The sequence below is a fragment of the Anabrus simplex genome, chromosome 1, assembly GCF_040414725.1.
Source record: "Anabrus simplex isolate iqAnaSimp1 chromosome 1, ASM4041472v1, whole genome shotgun sequence".
NCBI lineage: Eukaryota > Metazoa > Arthropoda > Insecta > Orthoptera > Tettigoniidae > Anabrus > Anabrus simplex.
The window spans coordinates 363,030,773-363,048,225 of NC_090265.1; the positions used below are offsets into that span (position 1 = coordinate 363,030,773).

General features: G+C 40.1%; 2 protein-coding genes across 2 annotated transcripts in view; one reads left to right on the plus strand and one right to left on the minus strand.

The window, feature by feature from the left end:
- Window positions 1-17,032, plus strand: part of LOC136867110 (sodium channel protein Nach) — a 159,618-nt gene extending 142,586 nt beyond the window's left edge. Inside the window, exon 7 of the mRNA XM_068226713.1 lies at window positions 16,914-17,032. Within this exon, the coding sequence (XP_068082814.1) occupies window positions 16,914-17,032 (119 nt within the window). The remainder of the gene's footprint in view (window positions 1-16,913) is intronic.
- LOC137497024 (uncharacterized) lies at window positions 2,304-3,902 on the minus strand. The gene has a single exon (XM_068225484.1). The coding sequence runs from the start codon at window positions 3,777-3,779 to the stop codon at window positions 2,304-2,306; it is 1,476 nt and encodes a 491-aa protein (XP_068081585.1). The 5' UTR covers window positions 3,780-3,902.
- Window positions 17,033-17,453: the final 421 nt, after the last annotated feature.

Sequence of the window (17,453 nt, forward strand, 5' to 3'; positions counted from 1 at the left end):
GGGTTGCAGTTAAAGAGTAACAGACACTACCTCCATTGTTATACTATGTAGTATAGATGTATAAATTTTATCTTTATAACTGGCAGTGTTGGTGATCCTTATCACTTAGTGATTTGTTTAATTTCACAACTTATTTTATTTTTAAGGGAGACGGCAATTTCTGCCACCCTGTTGCTGTAAAATCTACCAAATGACTTTTACATATATTTTGATAAGAAATGCCAACGGCCGTAGGCGTGTTGAAACACCGGATCCCGTGAGATCTCCGAAGTTAAGCAACATTGGGTGTGGTCAGGATTTGGATGGATTGCCACGCGCTGTTGGTGGGGGGTGAGGGAATGGAGGAGCGGAAAGGAACTGGCCACCCTACCGCACGTAAACTCCGGCTCAGGAACACCTCTGCGGAGGGTCGGACCTGCTTTCGGGCAGAATAACCCTTACCTTACCTGATAACAAATTACAACTCTTGCTGCTAATATATTAATTTGATTTTGTTTTAGGTATTTAGCCACAGGTGCTTCGTGTAAAACGCTCGCTTATTCTTTCCGAATGGGATATTCAACCGTGAAGTCTATTGTGATAAAGACGTGCAAATTACTGTGGAAAAATCTAGTGGAAGATCACATGCCCGTGGCCATTACTGAACGATTGAAGCAATCAAAAGCGGGGTTTTGGGACCTATGGAACTTCCCAAATTGTATAGGAGCACTTGATGGAAAGCACTGCAGAATGAACTGTCCTCCACATTCTGGATCGAAATTCTATAGGCCCTAAAAACAAAAAGTTTTTTCTCAGTAGTCCTGCAAGGAATGTCTGATCCGGAATACAAATTCTTAGCCATTGACGTAGGTGCGAAAGGTAGCTGACGCGCTACGTTTGCTGCTTCTTCCCTATACGCACGCCTCAAAAACAAACGCTTTCAACATGCCCCCAGACTGCGAACGACCTACTTCTTCCGAAATGTTATCAAACGTTCTCATTGCAGATGAAGCAAATCCATTGAAAACGTACCTGCTGAAGCCATATGCACGGAAAGATCTGACTCCTGCAAAAACAACCTTCAATTATCGATTGTCACGAGCTCGGAAGTGTATTGAATATGCTTTCAGCATACTCTACTCAAAATGGCGCATTTTTCAGAAAGACATTGAAACGACAGTACCTCACGCTATAACAATAATAAAGTGGGCTTGTGTTCTCCACAATGTTGTGAGGCACAAAGATGGTGAAAATGACCCGTGTTCAAAGAAGTGCGTTTTAATGCACTTCCAGCCATAACTCTACACAAACATAGGAAAATAACAGATACGGTACACATCTTGAGCACAGGAGGTCAGAGATATATTTGCCAACTATTTCAAAAGCAAAGACTTTTGAAAGGAGACTATAGTGTCTACAAGTATTATATAAAATATAGTAGTTAGAATAGAATTGAACTGAATTGAATTGAAAAGAATTTCTTTAAAAATAGTCTAACATTACCACATACAACCATACCAGTATTCTATGTTGTTTTACGAAATACAGCTAGGTACTTGCTTGTTGCATTCATTGCTCTTCCTATTTCATCCCACAGCTTCTCAATCACACCTCTGTTGCGATAATGTTTGTGCCTCGATTGCCAAATAAGCAAATACCTAAATAACAAGTAGTTCGCTATCCAGGTGCAACGTGCAGCCCGCATCTACCCGCCTCAAGAAAACAAACTCGGCTGTTCCAAGTTAGCCCGCGCCGCATCGCCTCGCTCCGGCTCGCTTCAAGTCGCTGTTTGTTTGTGCAGTCCCATAGCTCAGTATGTACTTGTTCATACCGCCCCGGATCGGCCCGGACCGCTCCGCGCCGCGCCGCTTCCTGTGTGCCCTTATACTATAGGTGGGCCGGCGTAAGGTTGCACATGACAGCTACGCAAAATGTTGGTCACACTGCAGTGGCGCACGAAGCGATGTTGCCGCCATAGCAACAGCTGATTGCACGACACGTAAGATTTTAGAAACATGAGAGAAATGTTTTTAATGCCATCGCGACGATACACGATACAAATGAAATCGGCCGACAACAATCGCACTTTCAAGACACCGATTAAGTTTACAATGAAATATATCACAAAATGATACGAGATAAATCTACTACGAAGTTCTTATTATCCCAATGTTAGAGAATGCGTAAGAAATCGGCAGACAAGAAACTCACTTTAAATACACCAATAAATGTTACGATAATATACACCGGTGCTAACACAAAAGATTTCGAGTAAAATCTATTAAATTTACGAAGATTCAGAAAAGTTATTCTTCTTACCTTGTTTACATTGGTAGAGGTTCTATACCCTCCAGATCACTGCCATCACTACCGTCGCCTTCGTTGTTGTTGTTGCTGTTGTCGTCGTCGTCATCATCATCATCGTCGTCGTCATCGTCCAGGCAGATCATCAACTCCTGACAGTCACTGATGATGCCATCTATGGCCATCGCCGAGTTAATTAATGTTGCGACATGGCTAACTTTCTTCCTCCAAGAAGCCGCATCCACTAGAGCAATACCTTCTCGGAACAGTCTTTCCACTTCAGTAATTGTGAAGGATTTGTTATTTGTGCGAACGTAGCGTTTCACATCACTCCATACCAATTCAATAGGGTTGAAGTGACAGTGGTACGGCGGCAACCTAACAACCTCGTGTCCTTGTTCCTTCGCTACCTCATCAACTACGTACGTCGGTGAAACCGGTTTGTTTTGTTTCACCAGTGCATATAAGGCTAATTTAGTCATACCCATATGCGCTGGGATATTTCTTGCCTGCAGCCATTCCACTAACAATTCTTTACGGGCGCTCGAAGTAGGGGTCTTGTCCATTATTACCGAGTGGTAAGGTGCATTGTCCATAACAATTACGGAAGGGCCTTTGAGCTGTTGCAGGAGCTTCTTAAACCAATCTAAAAAGCGAACATGGTCCATATCTTCGTGATAATCACCGGTTTTCTTCGATCGGAACATTAGAAGACCACCTTCCACAAAACCACTGGATGAACCCGCGTGCGCTATTATTAATCTGGCGCCCTTCCCAGTCGGTTGATTACCGGAGCTTTTAGGACTGTCATCAGTCCAAGATTTATCAATGCACTCCCCAGCATTCACCCACGTCTCATCCAACCATATTACCTCGTGGAGATCCTTACCGACAAGTTTATTTAAAAAAATACTCCTAGCCATCACGATGTGCGACTTTTCAAGCAACAGTTTTCTTCCGTTCAGTTTTTTGTATCTGAAACCTAAGGCTCGCAATACCGATTTTAAGGAAGTTTTACCCCCGGAGAAAAGATTTTTCTGTTTAAGGGAGACTATTAATTTTGCCACCACAGGATATTCCTTCCTGCTGTAATAATCGTACACGTGTCTACGTATTGCATCAGCCTGGAAAGAATCAATTCCTGTAACAGGAGATGGCTTAAATCGTTTCTTTCCTGGCGTGCTAAGAAACAAGTCCCCACTCTCAGCCCTGTTTCCGCCACTGCTAGGTTCCCCAGTCCATTTTTCCTTCAGTTCCTGGAGGAGAACACCTTTCTGAACCACAGTGCGCTTTGAAAGCCCTAATGTTTGACTTGTACGTTCCACGACTTGATCTGCAGGAACAGAGGGACGACCATGCAAACGTACGAATTCCCTCTCCCTCCCGTAAAACTCGCGAGTTCTCCGCACTAATTCACATGCCTGACTATTAAGGGGCACTCCTCGGCGCAAAGGATTATCACTTCGCGATTCATCACATTGTCGTTTCCGTGACATCGCACTGCACTAGTTACAAAAAAAAAAAATCACAGTTATCTCACAAAAAAACACCACTTTCATCAACGCGCGAACCACACCTGACCACGTGTTAGCAACGACAGACAAGCGGCAACACTTCAATACGGAAGTCAAGGTAGTTATAGATGGCACCACTATACTAGCCATATTGCCAACAACAACCAAATGAAAATAGTTCATCTTTATTTTGCAGCTCGCTTAAACATTACAATTTTTTTTAAATGCTCATGTTTTTGTAAGTATATAAAAGGTTATACGCACTCTACGGAATTAAATACGAGCTAATATGTATAAAATCGATTAACTGTATCTGACATAAAAAGTAATGGATTGGTCGTTCTGATTGACGGGTGACGTTCTTCAATTATTTTTTGTAGTAATGCCAACATGAACTATAACTGTCAAGTGCCACCTTGTAGCGGCCCACCTATAAGAGGTAAGCGAGCGTTTCGGGTGGAAGCGGAGTCGGCTATCTTCGGCTTTGCGTGACGTCACGCCACACTGCTGCTACTAATCACAAACCTATTGTGTACCTAATATAGTTGTACAAAAACTCGCAAGTAAAGGCGACCCATGGTGTTCCCCGCGTGATGGTACTAATCAAAAGTAGTTTCATGGTTCTAAGACAGCCATCCCTTGGTCGCCCCTTTTAGTCGCCTCTCACGGCAGGCAGAAGATTCCGTGGGTGTATTTTTCGTCTGCGTCCCCCACCCACAGAGGGTAGAGAGAGAGAGAGAGAGAGAGAGAGAGAGAAAAGAAGAAATAAGGGATCCGTCACTTCGAAAAATGAAGTAACGGACGAAGAAAGGCAAGGGCCACGAAGGACGTAATTTTTTTTTGTTTTTTTTGCTATTTGCTTTACGTCGCACCGACACAGATATATCTTATGGCGACGATGGGATAGGAAAGGCCTAGGAAAGGGAAAGAAGCGGCCGTAACCTTAATTAAGGTACAGCCCCAGCATTTGCCTGGTGTGAAAATGGGAAACCACGGAAAACCATCTTCAGGGCTGCCGACAGTGCGGTTCGAACCCACTATCTCCCGATTACTGGATACTGGCCGCACTTAAGCGACTGCAACTATCGAGCTCGGTGGGCGTGAACATGAAAGACTCCCTAGGCCTCGAATGCTCTAATACCGTAGGGGTCGGAAAGGAACAAGAGTTGACCAATGGTGGTCGGACTGGATAGACGAAAGTGAGGAACCTGGCACAAGTAAGTGGCAGCAATATCAAGACTCAGCTAAGGGCCCTGTGGTCGCCAATCTACACTCCCAAGTTGAGAGCCCCTTGGGCCTCTTGTAGTCGCCTCTTACGACAGGCAGAGGATACCACGGGTGTATTCTACATGTGCGTCCCCCACCCGCAGGGGGTAACTGTTAAGTTTGAGACGAGCTACAATTGCTTCAGAAAGGATTGCACGATCGTAGCAAAATGCTTTGTTTTGAAATTGGAAGTTGTAAAATTGAACGGTTTTAACACGCCCATTTTTGTCCTACTTCTTAAAACTCATTTAACCGCCTTTTCATCCGCAGCCATCTGGTAACTCTAAATAAAAGATTTACTTGAGTCCTGTTTATTGTTGTTGGTCCCGATATTAAGGCATCAGTCCCAAACGGTGCATATAAGTAATTTAATGAGTTTCAATATACGATTCGTAAGAATCCTAGTATGTAGTTTCAACAGTTACTTGAGCGATGTCTTCCTGTACCAGTTCTTCAATAGGGAATTCCTTCACAGCAACCTGTACCTGACTATTTGTATGTCACTGATAAGAGTGATCGCAAATGGGACAATGCTTAACTCATCAAAAATAAACTGGTCTTGTATTCCACCTGAGTGATCGCAAATGGGACTGATCGCAAATGAGACTGATCGCAAATGGGACGACACCTTCCTGACGACCTGCTCCTTGCAGTACCAAACTCGCCCGGACGTTCAGGCCACTTTCAGTATTTCCAATTCTCCGTCAAGTCATCGACTTCCCCAACATCGTCGAAGTTTGTCAATAATTTTCCTGGATATAATAAATTGTCCATCATACCTGACGACTACAAAGTCTCTTCAGATAAATCAGTTCTTTGCTCCTCATTAGTTATTTGTACCATTACATCGGATTATTCATCTTCATGATCATCAACATTCATATCCTCTTGTCCATTCGTATTTTCATCGTCTGAATGATTTATCCACGAACCCAAACTGTCTTCATTTCTCACATAGACCACGGTCTCTTCTTCTTGTTATGACGACGTTTCGTCTTCACAGGACAACACTGTTTGACCACCTGACTTACCGGCATGTTCTCTGTGCATTTTTTCCATACTGTGTTCCTATGGTTTTCCTATTTCTCCGCCACTTGACAAATTGAAGCTTTTTTGGCCTTCGATTTCATTCAGTGCTGCTTCTAACTGATCATCTGACCAATTTCGGTAATTTCGTCCACCAATATTACTTTTATAAATCAGTCACATTATAGAGAAACACAGCCGTAATCAATTTAAAAGAAAAGCAGTATCACATTTTCGCGGGAACACCTCACGACTCACGCAGAGTTGAGAGCATATACAGCGCCGGTCATTATCACCTCATTTATTTTTGCTTCGCCCGGGTGTCGGCTCAACTATATCTTCGCACCTAGCCGACCCAACAAAGCATATAGCCCAGGCACCAAGTTAGGAAGTCGGCCTCCCAGCATGTACACCTGTGTTGTCCTGGACGTCCAACAATCCATCACTGAAGACACCATCCTATCCGAACTCCGCAAGTCTGGAGTATACAGCGTCACAAGGCTTTATGAAGGTCCCGTACCATCAAACGACGTCCTTCATTATTATCAACACATCCACCGAACGTGACCATCTTCTCACCACTGGTGCACAAATCTGCCAACGCCTCCATCGCATGGAAGACACTCCCAGCAATATTTTAGAGCAACTCCCGGACTATTCCCCTGACCCACCTCCTTACACACCCCGCCAGAGCCCTTGTCCTTTCCTTAGAACACTACTACTACCACCCTCACAACTTCCCCAGTTCACACCTCCCTCACAACTTCGCTCACGACTACGGTAACAACCCATCCTATCCCTATCATCACCACTACTATCACCATGCCCCCCACCCCTACCTCATCAAGTCAACAACCAGCGCCTGAAACTGACACTGCCACCGACATAATGCCGCCACCATCGACCGATTGCAAGTGCGTCATCCCAGGAGTGGACCCGCGCTTATCAAACGGCGCCATACTTCAAGACATCTGCCAGACAGGAACACCAGTTCGCAGAGCAACTCGGATTTTCAGCGCTACAGGACCTACCCACCTCGTTCGCCTTCATCTGCCGACTCCGGACATCGCCCTACATATCATCAACAACGAATCCAAGGCTGCCATCATCACACTGAACCATCTCGCACTCCTCCCCAACCTGCTAACCGACCTTATACACCCCGTCGCCGTCCCCGGCCGGCTCCTCCTTTCCTTCCACCGAGTCCACAAATCCGTTTTTACCCTCCTCCACCCGGTTTTTCTCATCCAATACCACCCCCAACAAACCCCCTCCACAGTTTACTCACTTCCCTGCATTAACACCACCTTCGTCCCACAGCCCTTATATCATCCTTCTGCATACTTCCAAGTCTGTGTAATATCCTTTGTACTACTTTGTAACCATGTATGCTAATAAACTCACCCAACGAACTTCAATATTTGGCATAGGGGACAATTCCTCTCCCTTCTCCTATATATTCACATCTTTTACCCACCTACTCCTTCTTCCGTCATATTTCCCCAACCCGCCCCATCTCTTGGCCAGAGACAGGGTGTTACCCTCTAGGTGGCCCGCCCCTCCCCTTCAGGGTTGGGAATAGTTAATAGATATATTTTCATCCCACAATCTTCTCATCTTAGATCAAATCATTTGCATTTCATGAAAAAACTATGACAACAACATGTTTGAAACTGAGATATGGCCTAGAAAACAAAAGGATTCAAAATATCCATTCACCTTTTGTCTACAATTCACGGCGGAAGCGGAAGTTAACCGACAATGCAAGTGTATACAAAAGAGTAGGAATGACGAGTAATTATAAACGCACTCCTCGCGCTAAGGTAAAATAATAAATGGAGGAAGGATGTCATAGCTGCCAACCTTTGACTATAAACAAAGCATTAGTGTGGGCCTCCTCCTCATATTTGACACCAGTTGGCACTGGAAGGGGCAGTCAAAGGAAATTACGTCACTGTCACATTCTCACACCACAAGTCACATTCTCACACCGCAAGTCACATTCTCACCCTGTTTTACACATAATACGAGAATAAAAAGAATCAGAAGGGAAAAATAATATTTACAAGAGTTCCAAAATGATTAGTTACTGCTGAACAGATTTGTCATATCCATGTGGTACGATCCTGCTTTACTGCTCACTTGCTCCTCACCATTAATTGAAATGTGCTAGATTTTCACTTTACACCCTCGTATGGATGAAATTCTCGACTTACAATCTGCACTTGACGATATATTATTCTAAGTTGATTTCTATACTCTTGGTCTATACCATTAACTGAAGATTGAAGTTTAGTATATCCTACCTTCCAGAGAATTACATAATTCAACATCACAAGTTGATCATCTAATTGAGTTATTACATTCTTACACTGATCAATCTGAAATTATTAGAATTCATCTGAATTTTTATATGAACATTAGCTTGATCTTAATTGAATTTTAACTGAATTTTATTATGACTACTGTTATTTATTCAGGTTATAGAATACTCAATAAAATTTCTTGTATATGCAGCCAACATTCGCTGTTGCTAATCTACCATTCATTACGAAATAATATTCCATTTAACATTTGAATATCTAATTCATGTATCATGTAAGCAAGGTTGAAGATGTCATACATATCTTATATTTTATTTAACTAGGAATTATTAAATCAGATATGTGCCAATAAGTAACATACTTCCATATATGATGATATACTATCACCTGAAATTAATGTCCGCCTCCGTAGCGTAACGGTTAGTGTTATTAGCTGCCGTCCTCGGGGGCCCGGGTTCGATTTCCAGTACTGCCAGAAATTTAAGAATGGCAGGAGGGCTGGTATGTGGTTCAAATGGTACATGCAGCTCACCTCCAATGGGGGTGTGCCTAAAAAGAGCTGCACCACCTCAGGATGAGGACACGAGTTTACTTTACCTGAAATTAATTATATTCTAGTGTGCCACTTATAATGAATCATTTTGTTACATCAATCCTGACTTGACTTGAATAAAATATAGCTCTATGTGTGCCGATTAATCCTATCATAATCCAGAATTATGACATTTATTTCTACTATAGAGGTAATCAGATGATTATGTAGTTCATTTTCATAGGTGTACTTAAGATTGAATATGTTACAATCATAATGGTATACATTTTCCCAACGACAAAAATATTACTATGCCATCTTGGACAAGCGTGATCCTATCTGGTATCAGCTAACATCTAAAATATTCCATCTTTTATTATAATTGACAATAGATTGCACCCATAATCGAATGGGCATATTAGATGCATAAATTAAATGATTGGAATTCGCGTATGTGAAGACTACAGAAGGCAAGGAAAAGCTTGCAATTTTACAAAGCGCCACCCAAAGAGACGCACTGGCTGGAAATATATCCGTAGAGTACGCTTTAAGTCACGTACAGGAAGTAGCTGGCTAAGTGATCTCTCAAATAAAGTTTTATTACACCGAAGAATGCAGACTTTCTATCTGGATTTCTCACGAGAATCGGCACGTTGGAATGTGCCCAACCCTAGTGTGGGACGGAGAAAGCAATAATACCTGTCTCCCCTCAATAGCCAAGTGGTTGTGCCCAGCCGCGAGGAAGATCTCAACCAATCAGAAAATTACAAAATTTGCCGCCTTATCCTAGCGGGAATCAGTATTCAGTATTTCGCGATTTGGTGACAGAAATAGCAGTGAAATACGGTGTCCTGATCTGTGAATAATATTTGATGAATTATTCAAGCAAATGCGTGGTTAATCATCTGTTGAATATTAAGTTTCAACTTTGTGTACAAGAGTGGTTTCGTCCAGGAAGTAAACCGTCATGGCGGGAAAGCGCCATACGCCAACAGTAAATAAGTCGGATGACGCATTTCATTTTTCTAAATAACCTACGATCATTTATGACAGCGCAGTTCAACACGTCAATCGGACCAAAAGTTGGAATATTTAGAATATATCTCCTGAACATTTGACCTACGGATAAGTGGTAAATGATCCAAGGTGCCGTAGTAATCCGCCACATCCCTTCCAGTGGAACTATTTTTGAGGTGGGGGTGTGAGTGTTTACAAAACAGATAGCAGCAGAGTGCTGAGTGTTCAGTTTCACTTGAAATTTCAGTGTACAGAGGTGACTCTTCAGAAGGCGCCAAGAGACGGCTTTGGCAGTCGAGTGAGTAAAGTCTTTAGTTATGTGAGTAAAGTCTTTAGTTAAGTGAGTAAAGTCTTTAGTCAGAAGATGAACATTTAGGCAGAACTTTTATTCAACATCGGAGTATAGGAAGATAATCAGACAATCATTTCAGTTAAAATGACAATGATAGTTACTTCTTTTTGACACTTTCATAAAAGAGCTTATAACGTTGTGACCGGCGGGAGCAGAGACGAACATTGGAAATTTTAATAACATGTAGCTGTAGAACATTCCCTTTCGTCACATGTAACTTGTACGTTAATTTCTAGTGGAGAAGATATAGTTTTGGAGGACAGTAATTTTTATAAGATTTCTCCATATTTCACTGGGAACGTTGTATTTAATTCCCACAGTCTCATAGAACTGCCATTTAAATTGAGACCTTGCGAGCAGAATATTAGTTGAGCTAATTACGCGAGGGTGACCGTGTTTACTAGTGGAATGCAACGGTACAAGGACTGGGGTCCAGTGTTAATGTCAGAGTAGGGTGAACGACCAGTAATCCCTTATACAAACAAACTGTGGGGACCGAGCAGACAGTAGAGACCGCAGAGGTGGCCAGGCCAGGTAACTTGTTCCAGACATTCAACGTCCAGACGTCAGGTGCTACACGCTGGAATTTGTATTTTCTTCACATGAGTGTGTAAAATGCGTGTGTTGGTATAAAATTTATCGTGTGCAACGCAAGTATAAAAATGGATCCAGTGCGTGTGCATAAAGTGTTGGATATCCTCATCGAGATGGAGAAGGAGCACTAAATACTTGTAACGGAGGCTGGCAGATGACCCAGCCTGTCTCCCAGCACAAAAAGGTAAAGCAATGAGCATTATTTAAAATGTAAAATAATTGAGGACTATGAACAATCAGTGGTCAAATGTAGGTTAGCAATTTAGGTAGGCTTGTAAATAATAATTTCACGTACCAGATGATATAATTAGATTTTGATATCATTTGCAGTTAGAGTTAGGAGTGAGGCCAAGACAGTTATATCTAACGATTCGGGATATAAATGCCATGGTGTCACAGTAATATGGTAATAATAAATAATAACAATATAATGAATATGGTAGTCAGATAATCTTCGTATTTTTCTCAGGAATTTTTATCACATATTATTGAATCATTTTCTAGCGTGAGCTATTGTTTTGACGTATGGGAATCCTAATATTTATCATATAATTCATGTCTAGTGCAATTCAGATTTTGATAATAATAATAATAATAATAATAATAGGAATTTTACTTGATGACATTTGATTTTATGGATGCTGCCGTGTTATTTTGATGTTTAATTAGCTGTAATTGTTGCGCATCCAATTTAGTATTTTATGTTTGCGTGATCACGCGTTAGAGGATCGTTTGCGGTATGTCTCATACCTTTTATTGCTGTGATGTAACGTTTAACCCGAAACTCGCTTTCTTTACGAGTACATTGGATTCATATTTTGGTAGCTGTCTATTTGGCAGGCAATCTTGTTATTACAGTCGATAGATAAAGACAGGGAAACCATTGACAGTCAGCTCTGATAATTCATGACATGTGACGGTGAAATGAGATCAAGAAAATGAATCAGGAGATAGTAAGGTCCCTAATGACGATAATTGTGAAATGAAAAATGTGAGATTTGAAGAACATGTGTCGTAATAACGAGTATGTGAACGACACAATGTGTTATTGAAGTTATTTCGCCCGCGTGATATGAGCGAGGCTATGTTGAGAAGCGCTACGATAAGAATAATGTGACGAATAAATAGAATTGAGAGGTAAACATTTTAACTGACAAAGTTAAGACTTCGACGACATGTGTGATAGTTGTAGGCGGAAAGCCTGCGTATTTCAAATATTTTCCAGGGACAACGTGGTGCTCGGAAACAGACAAATGAGAGTCCGAGTCCAGTCATGAACAGAGCGACCGAACAATGGGTAGTTTTGATAGTCATTGGTAATCATTGATGACATAATATTCAGAGTTATTATCCGTAAAAGATTGAGTGATGTCATGCCCAGTTACGTCTGATATTAAGAGGTTGCCGTCAAATTTACTTAGTTGTTATTTGAATCATTTTGGGAGTTATTTCCACATCACGATTTTGCATGTTGTATTTCAAATTTGATAGGCAGTGATCACGTGTATTTTGAGACTTTTTGTTATGCTTTTCTTTTCCTTGATGGATATTTTTGTCACCGTATTTTTTATAGCGTCTGATGGTACGTAAATATTGTGATGGTTTAATGATGTAAATAGGTAGAGTAGTCAGGTTATTTTGAATTTAGTTGTTTCTTCTGGAGCAGTTGTTTCTCCATTTGTCATGTTTATTTTGTACATAAATATTTCATGTGTTAGGTTAATAGATCACTGATGATGCATAGTCAAATATCAGTGTGGTAAGTATGCTCAAGCCGTAAGACAATTGTAACTAACAAGCTTTTGAAATCCACTACAAATTTAGTTAGGTAAATGAATAGACCTTTAATGATAAGTTCTGTCACGAGTGCCGCAAATTAACTAATTAATTAAGATGGAATCCGCCTCCATCAGATTTGAGATCATAATTTATTCATTCCCAATGGAAATACAGGTAGCGGCAGACTAGATAAAAAACTAATTTGTAAAAGGGTCGAACTCATTTATTAACATAAAATTTTTGGCACTTAGCCTAATTTATTTTATTTATTTAAGTGTCCAGACTATCACAGCTAATAAGATATAAATCAACTAAATAAGTGATGGTCAGTACTCTGTGTTTGGTATGATAATTTTCTTGGTTCAGCCACGAATTATTAAATGTGTGGCAAAGTTATATAAAACGGTAAGGGATACCGTGTTCATGGAACTGCCTTTATTTACACATGGTTACTGTACAACAGTATTACTTGATAGTTAGGTGGTTGCCAATTTAATATGAACTTGGATTTAACAAACTTAGGAAGCCTATAAATTAAAAGGTCAGTGTGATTGATTAGTTAATCAATTAATAATTTATATAAATTCAGTTGACTGAAAGGACGATTTAAATGTTTTTAAGAGGTGTTGTTCAAATAAGGCAGTATATTTGTTAGACCAGCAGTCTGTTGTGCTCGTGTCATGTACATGAGAGGCTTTCGTTCGATGGTGATCATCATTATTAAATCAATCGACCTTCAGTCGAAATCATTAAGGCGGATGATTAATTGTTGTAAAGAAGGTTTTTAAATTGTTTTAATTTCAATAATTCTATTTTATTTTATCTGATTTCACTCCATTTAAATTTCATTTTTTTACATTTTTCCAATTTTTGTTAATAAACTATTTTATTATTTACACTTAATTCAGTCTATGGGTACCGTCATTTACTAGTTAGTTGACCCCCCATCTTTCATTTCCTCACCCCCGACGTTGTGTGGCCTGTCAACCCCGAGGAGAGCTGAAGGACGTAACCATCCCTGAGGAGAGAAGAGTACACGAGCGGTAAGTATTATTTTACGCCATTCTTTACAGGAGCAGTCGGCGCATCAAACAAGTAAGAAGAATACCGCATCGGATGCCTTAAAAGGGCACAATATACATATACTTCCACACATTTCACATTTCCTTATATTCTTTATACAACTCTACAACTTCATAATTCATGTACTACACCGCACATCTTCTTAATACCTCTAACTATTCGCACAATTCACTTTCCTTGTCGTTATTACTGCAATTTTCATCCATAATCAACATAGGATCTCTTTCTTCTTTCATATGTTCCGAGTTATTATCCTGTGCAATGGCATTACTAAGTTCCATAACCACGTTTAACGATAGAGCGTATAATCTCTCCAATACCCTTTGAACATTTTTTTGCTATTTGCTTTACGTCGCACCGACACAGATAGGTCTTATGGCGACGATGGGACAGGAAAGGGCTAGAAGTGGGAAGGAAGCGGCCGTGGCCTTAATTAAGGTACAGCCCCAGCATTTGCTTGGTGTGAAAATGGGAAACCACTGAAAACCATTTTCAGGGCTGCCGACAGTGGGGTTCGAACCTACTATCTCCCGAATACTGGATACTGGCCGCACTAAAGCTACTTCAGCTATCGAGCTCGGTACTCTTTGAAATAACAGCTACACTAACCGTACTAATGTTCTGGGAATCTATACATATTCTAGTATGGCACTCCCGTATGGCATAAAATCTGTTGCAAGACTGAGATTCATTTACATCTAGGTCACTTCCTATTCTAACATAAATTGATTAGCACACAAGTTATTCGTCAGAATTTTCCACATGAAATAGGTTAATCTCGAAGATCATGTTTGACACATCGATTATATTTCACTTGCAGGTAAGCTACTAAATTATTTTCTACCAAATCATCTATAAGGATTTTGAAAAACAAGAAGCTTATCTCATTTCCTCCGCCTTTTGGGATGGTTCGTTCTTCTCAGCTACTCCATAGGACCCTCGCAGTTGGCAGCTGATTCTGCGGATGTCATTTCTGGTCTCAGTCGATCATCTCGCACTGGACTAAGTCATCTTGGACAGTTTATTCCCTCATCTTTTTAGCAGTATACCATGGTGACAAGCTCGTTCATGAAATAATAATATATAATTTGTACCAGACAATACATATTGGTGATGTTCATTAAATCTTAATACAATTATTTCTCTAAGTATTTGTAGTGTATATATTGAGATTTATGAAGATTGAATTTGTTTTCTTGGATATTACGAATGTTAATACGTAGTTTGAAGCTTTCTCCTCTCTCGGTGGGTTGACTTAATGTACGTATAGCACTCAGGTTTTCTTCCGACCTTGGGAAGCAATTAGTATGGAATTTTGTATTTTCTCCAGTTATTTTCCATTGTCTATTGACAATTTGATGAAAGATTATTACTAACCTTCTTTTGGGTAAATTTCCTTCTCCTGTTCCGATGATTAATTACAACAGATTAAGTACGTCTGTCTCTAGTAATGACCGATCAAGTCATCATTTTTCTCTTCTTTTGTTGTCTCAACAATCTAAATTCCATTTCGTGGTAATTTACATGGCCATCGCGATTCTGCGCATTCTGCTATCACGTCAATCTGGATTTCAGTGATGTTATATGTTCATTTACTCTGTTTAACTTTGCTGCTGGCACTTGCATTTTCCTTCGATCTCATTAAATTTCCACTTTATGGATAGTGCAATGGTACAACGTGGAAAATTATTTCAGTTTTTTAATGAAATTCATTATTGCTGTCAGGCAGGAAAATTCAAAATCACTTGCTCATATTGTAAAATTAAGGCCTAGATGCCTCAACTGACCTTATACTAATTCTGTATACAATAAATTAATTGTCTTCTGCATACTTGAAATTTTCTTAGATGGCAAGATTAGGTACAGAAATGATTTTTCTGTCATGATAAAAAGTACACAGAGAAGGATTTAAATAAACCAAATACCTACACATATACAGTATACTTGTATGTCGGTGCGACGTAAAGCAAATAGCAAATAAAGATAAGTTCAAATTTCAATTTCATATATATTTGAACAGAAATAAACGTGAATATTCCCAAATATTGAGTGTGACTTGACAGAATCTGATGTTATCCTTTTAAGAATGAAACATACCTTTCTTTGTTTAATAGTGTGTTCCTTGTTTAATAATGTGGTTTTTACACGTAAGCCTATGTTATAGTGTAATATTTATATTGAAATTGTGTGTTCAACAGACTGAAAAGCTTTTAAGTTACATTGATACAGTATGCGGCAAAACAAACAGTACTGAGAATACAAACACACCCTGAACATCAAACAGTACTAAATGTCACCAGAAAACTGCCACTGTAGCGACAGTGGATGCAGCAAGATGAAGTTATTGCCCACATAATAATGGGATCACTTGCTCTTCTACAAGAATATTTTGGAGACCGCTTAAATAGTTATACCCTTTCCAATCCCCAGATCTCACATCCCTAGATGTCTACGTATGGTGCATGTTGAAAGAATCTGTTTTTCAGTCAGATGATCTACCCAGGAATGTTCCTGAATTAAGGAAGAAAATACAGTAACTTTATATGTCCTTGCAGCAACCTGTTGTCATTTACATATTCGGCAATCTACAGGACCATAATGAACAACGCATGAGATAACGAGATGCACATTTCGTACGCTGGTGTACAGATGCAGTTAGATATGAGTTGTGTGTTATAATGAAGTATCTTGATGCTCAGAGCATGTTTGTTATTTCAGTACTGTTTGTTTTGCTATATTACTGTACATTCTTCAAACTTGTGTCACTCACATTAGAAAGCAGAAGTTATAGTTTGGAGATACAGTGATGACATGAGACTGGCCACCAAAACAAGGTCTAAGATTTCTTAGGAAAATGGTGTTAATGATGACTAAGTGCAAAAATATTGTACCTTCACATTGTCACCTTTGTTTGGTTTAGAAAACCTTGCAAATACATATCATTTTAGTTCCTATTTGGCTTCTGAAGTATAATTGTTAACTGTAAATAAGACAAAAAGCTAGAAAGAATGGTTTCTGGTACAATTATGTGAAAACAATGGCAGAAGGGCACTCATTTGTAAATAAAAATTTCAATGGGATATCGTTTTTCTTAATTAGCTATAGTTGAAGAAGGTTTTTTATTCTTATAATACATTTTCTAGATCAACTGCAAGGACTACGATTTGAATGGCTGACAAACAAGATGGGAATTGCCTGTAGTTGTGCAGCCTCCTGTGTTGAGCCAGAGTACAATATTTTGAAGTATAAAACTGATAAGTAAGTACTACTGTTTAAACCAAACAAAACCAAATCCTATGGCACCACAGCCCGAAGGTCCATGACCTACCAAGCGACCGGTACTCAGCCGAAGGCCTGCAATTACGAGGTGTGTGGCTGGCATGACGGATCCTCTCAGCCATTATCCTTGGCTTTCTAGATTAGGGCCGCCATCTCACCGTCAGATAGCTCCTCAATTGTAGTCATGTAGGCTGAGTTGACCTCGAAGCATCCATCAGATCCTGGGAAAATTCCCTGACCTGGCTGGTAATCACCCAGGCCTCCAGATAAGTGGCAGAAATGCTACCCCTATACCACGGGGCTGACATGTAATATTGTTAAGTAATTAAAAATTCAAAAGCACACAGTTGAATGATTACTGCTAATAGTATTATCATTTTCGGAATAGTAATGATATAGGTTAT

Bases quoted from the DNA above. Each gene is read 5' to 3' on its own strand.
- LOC137497024 (XM_068225484.1), bottom strand. From the start codon at position 3,779: ATGTCACGGAAACGACAATGTGATGAATCGCGAAGTGATAATCCTTTG.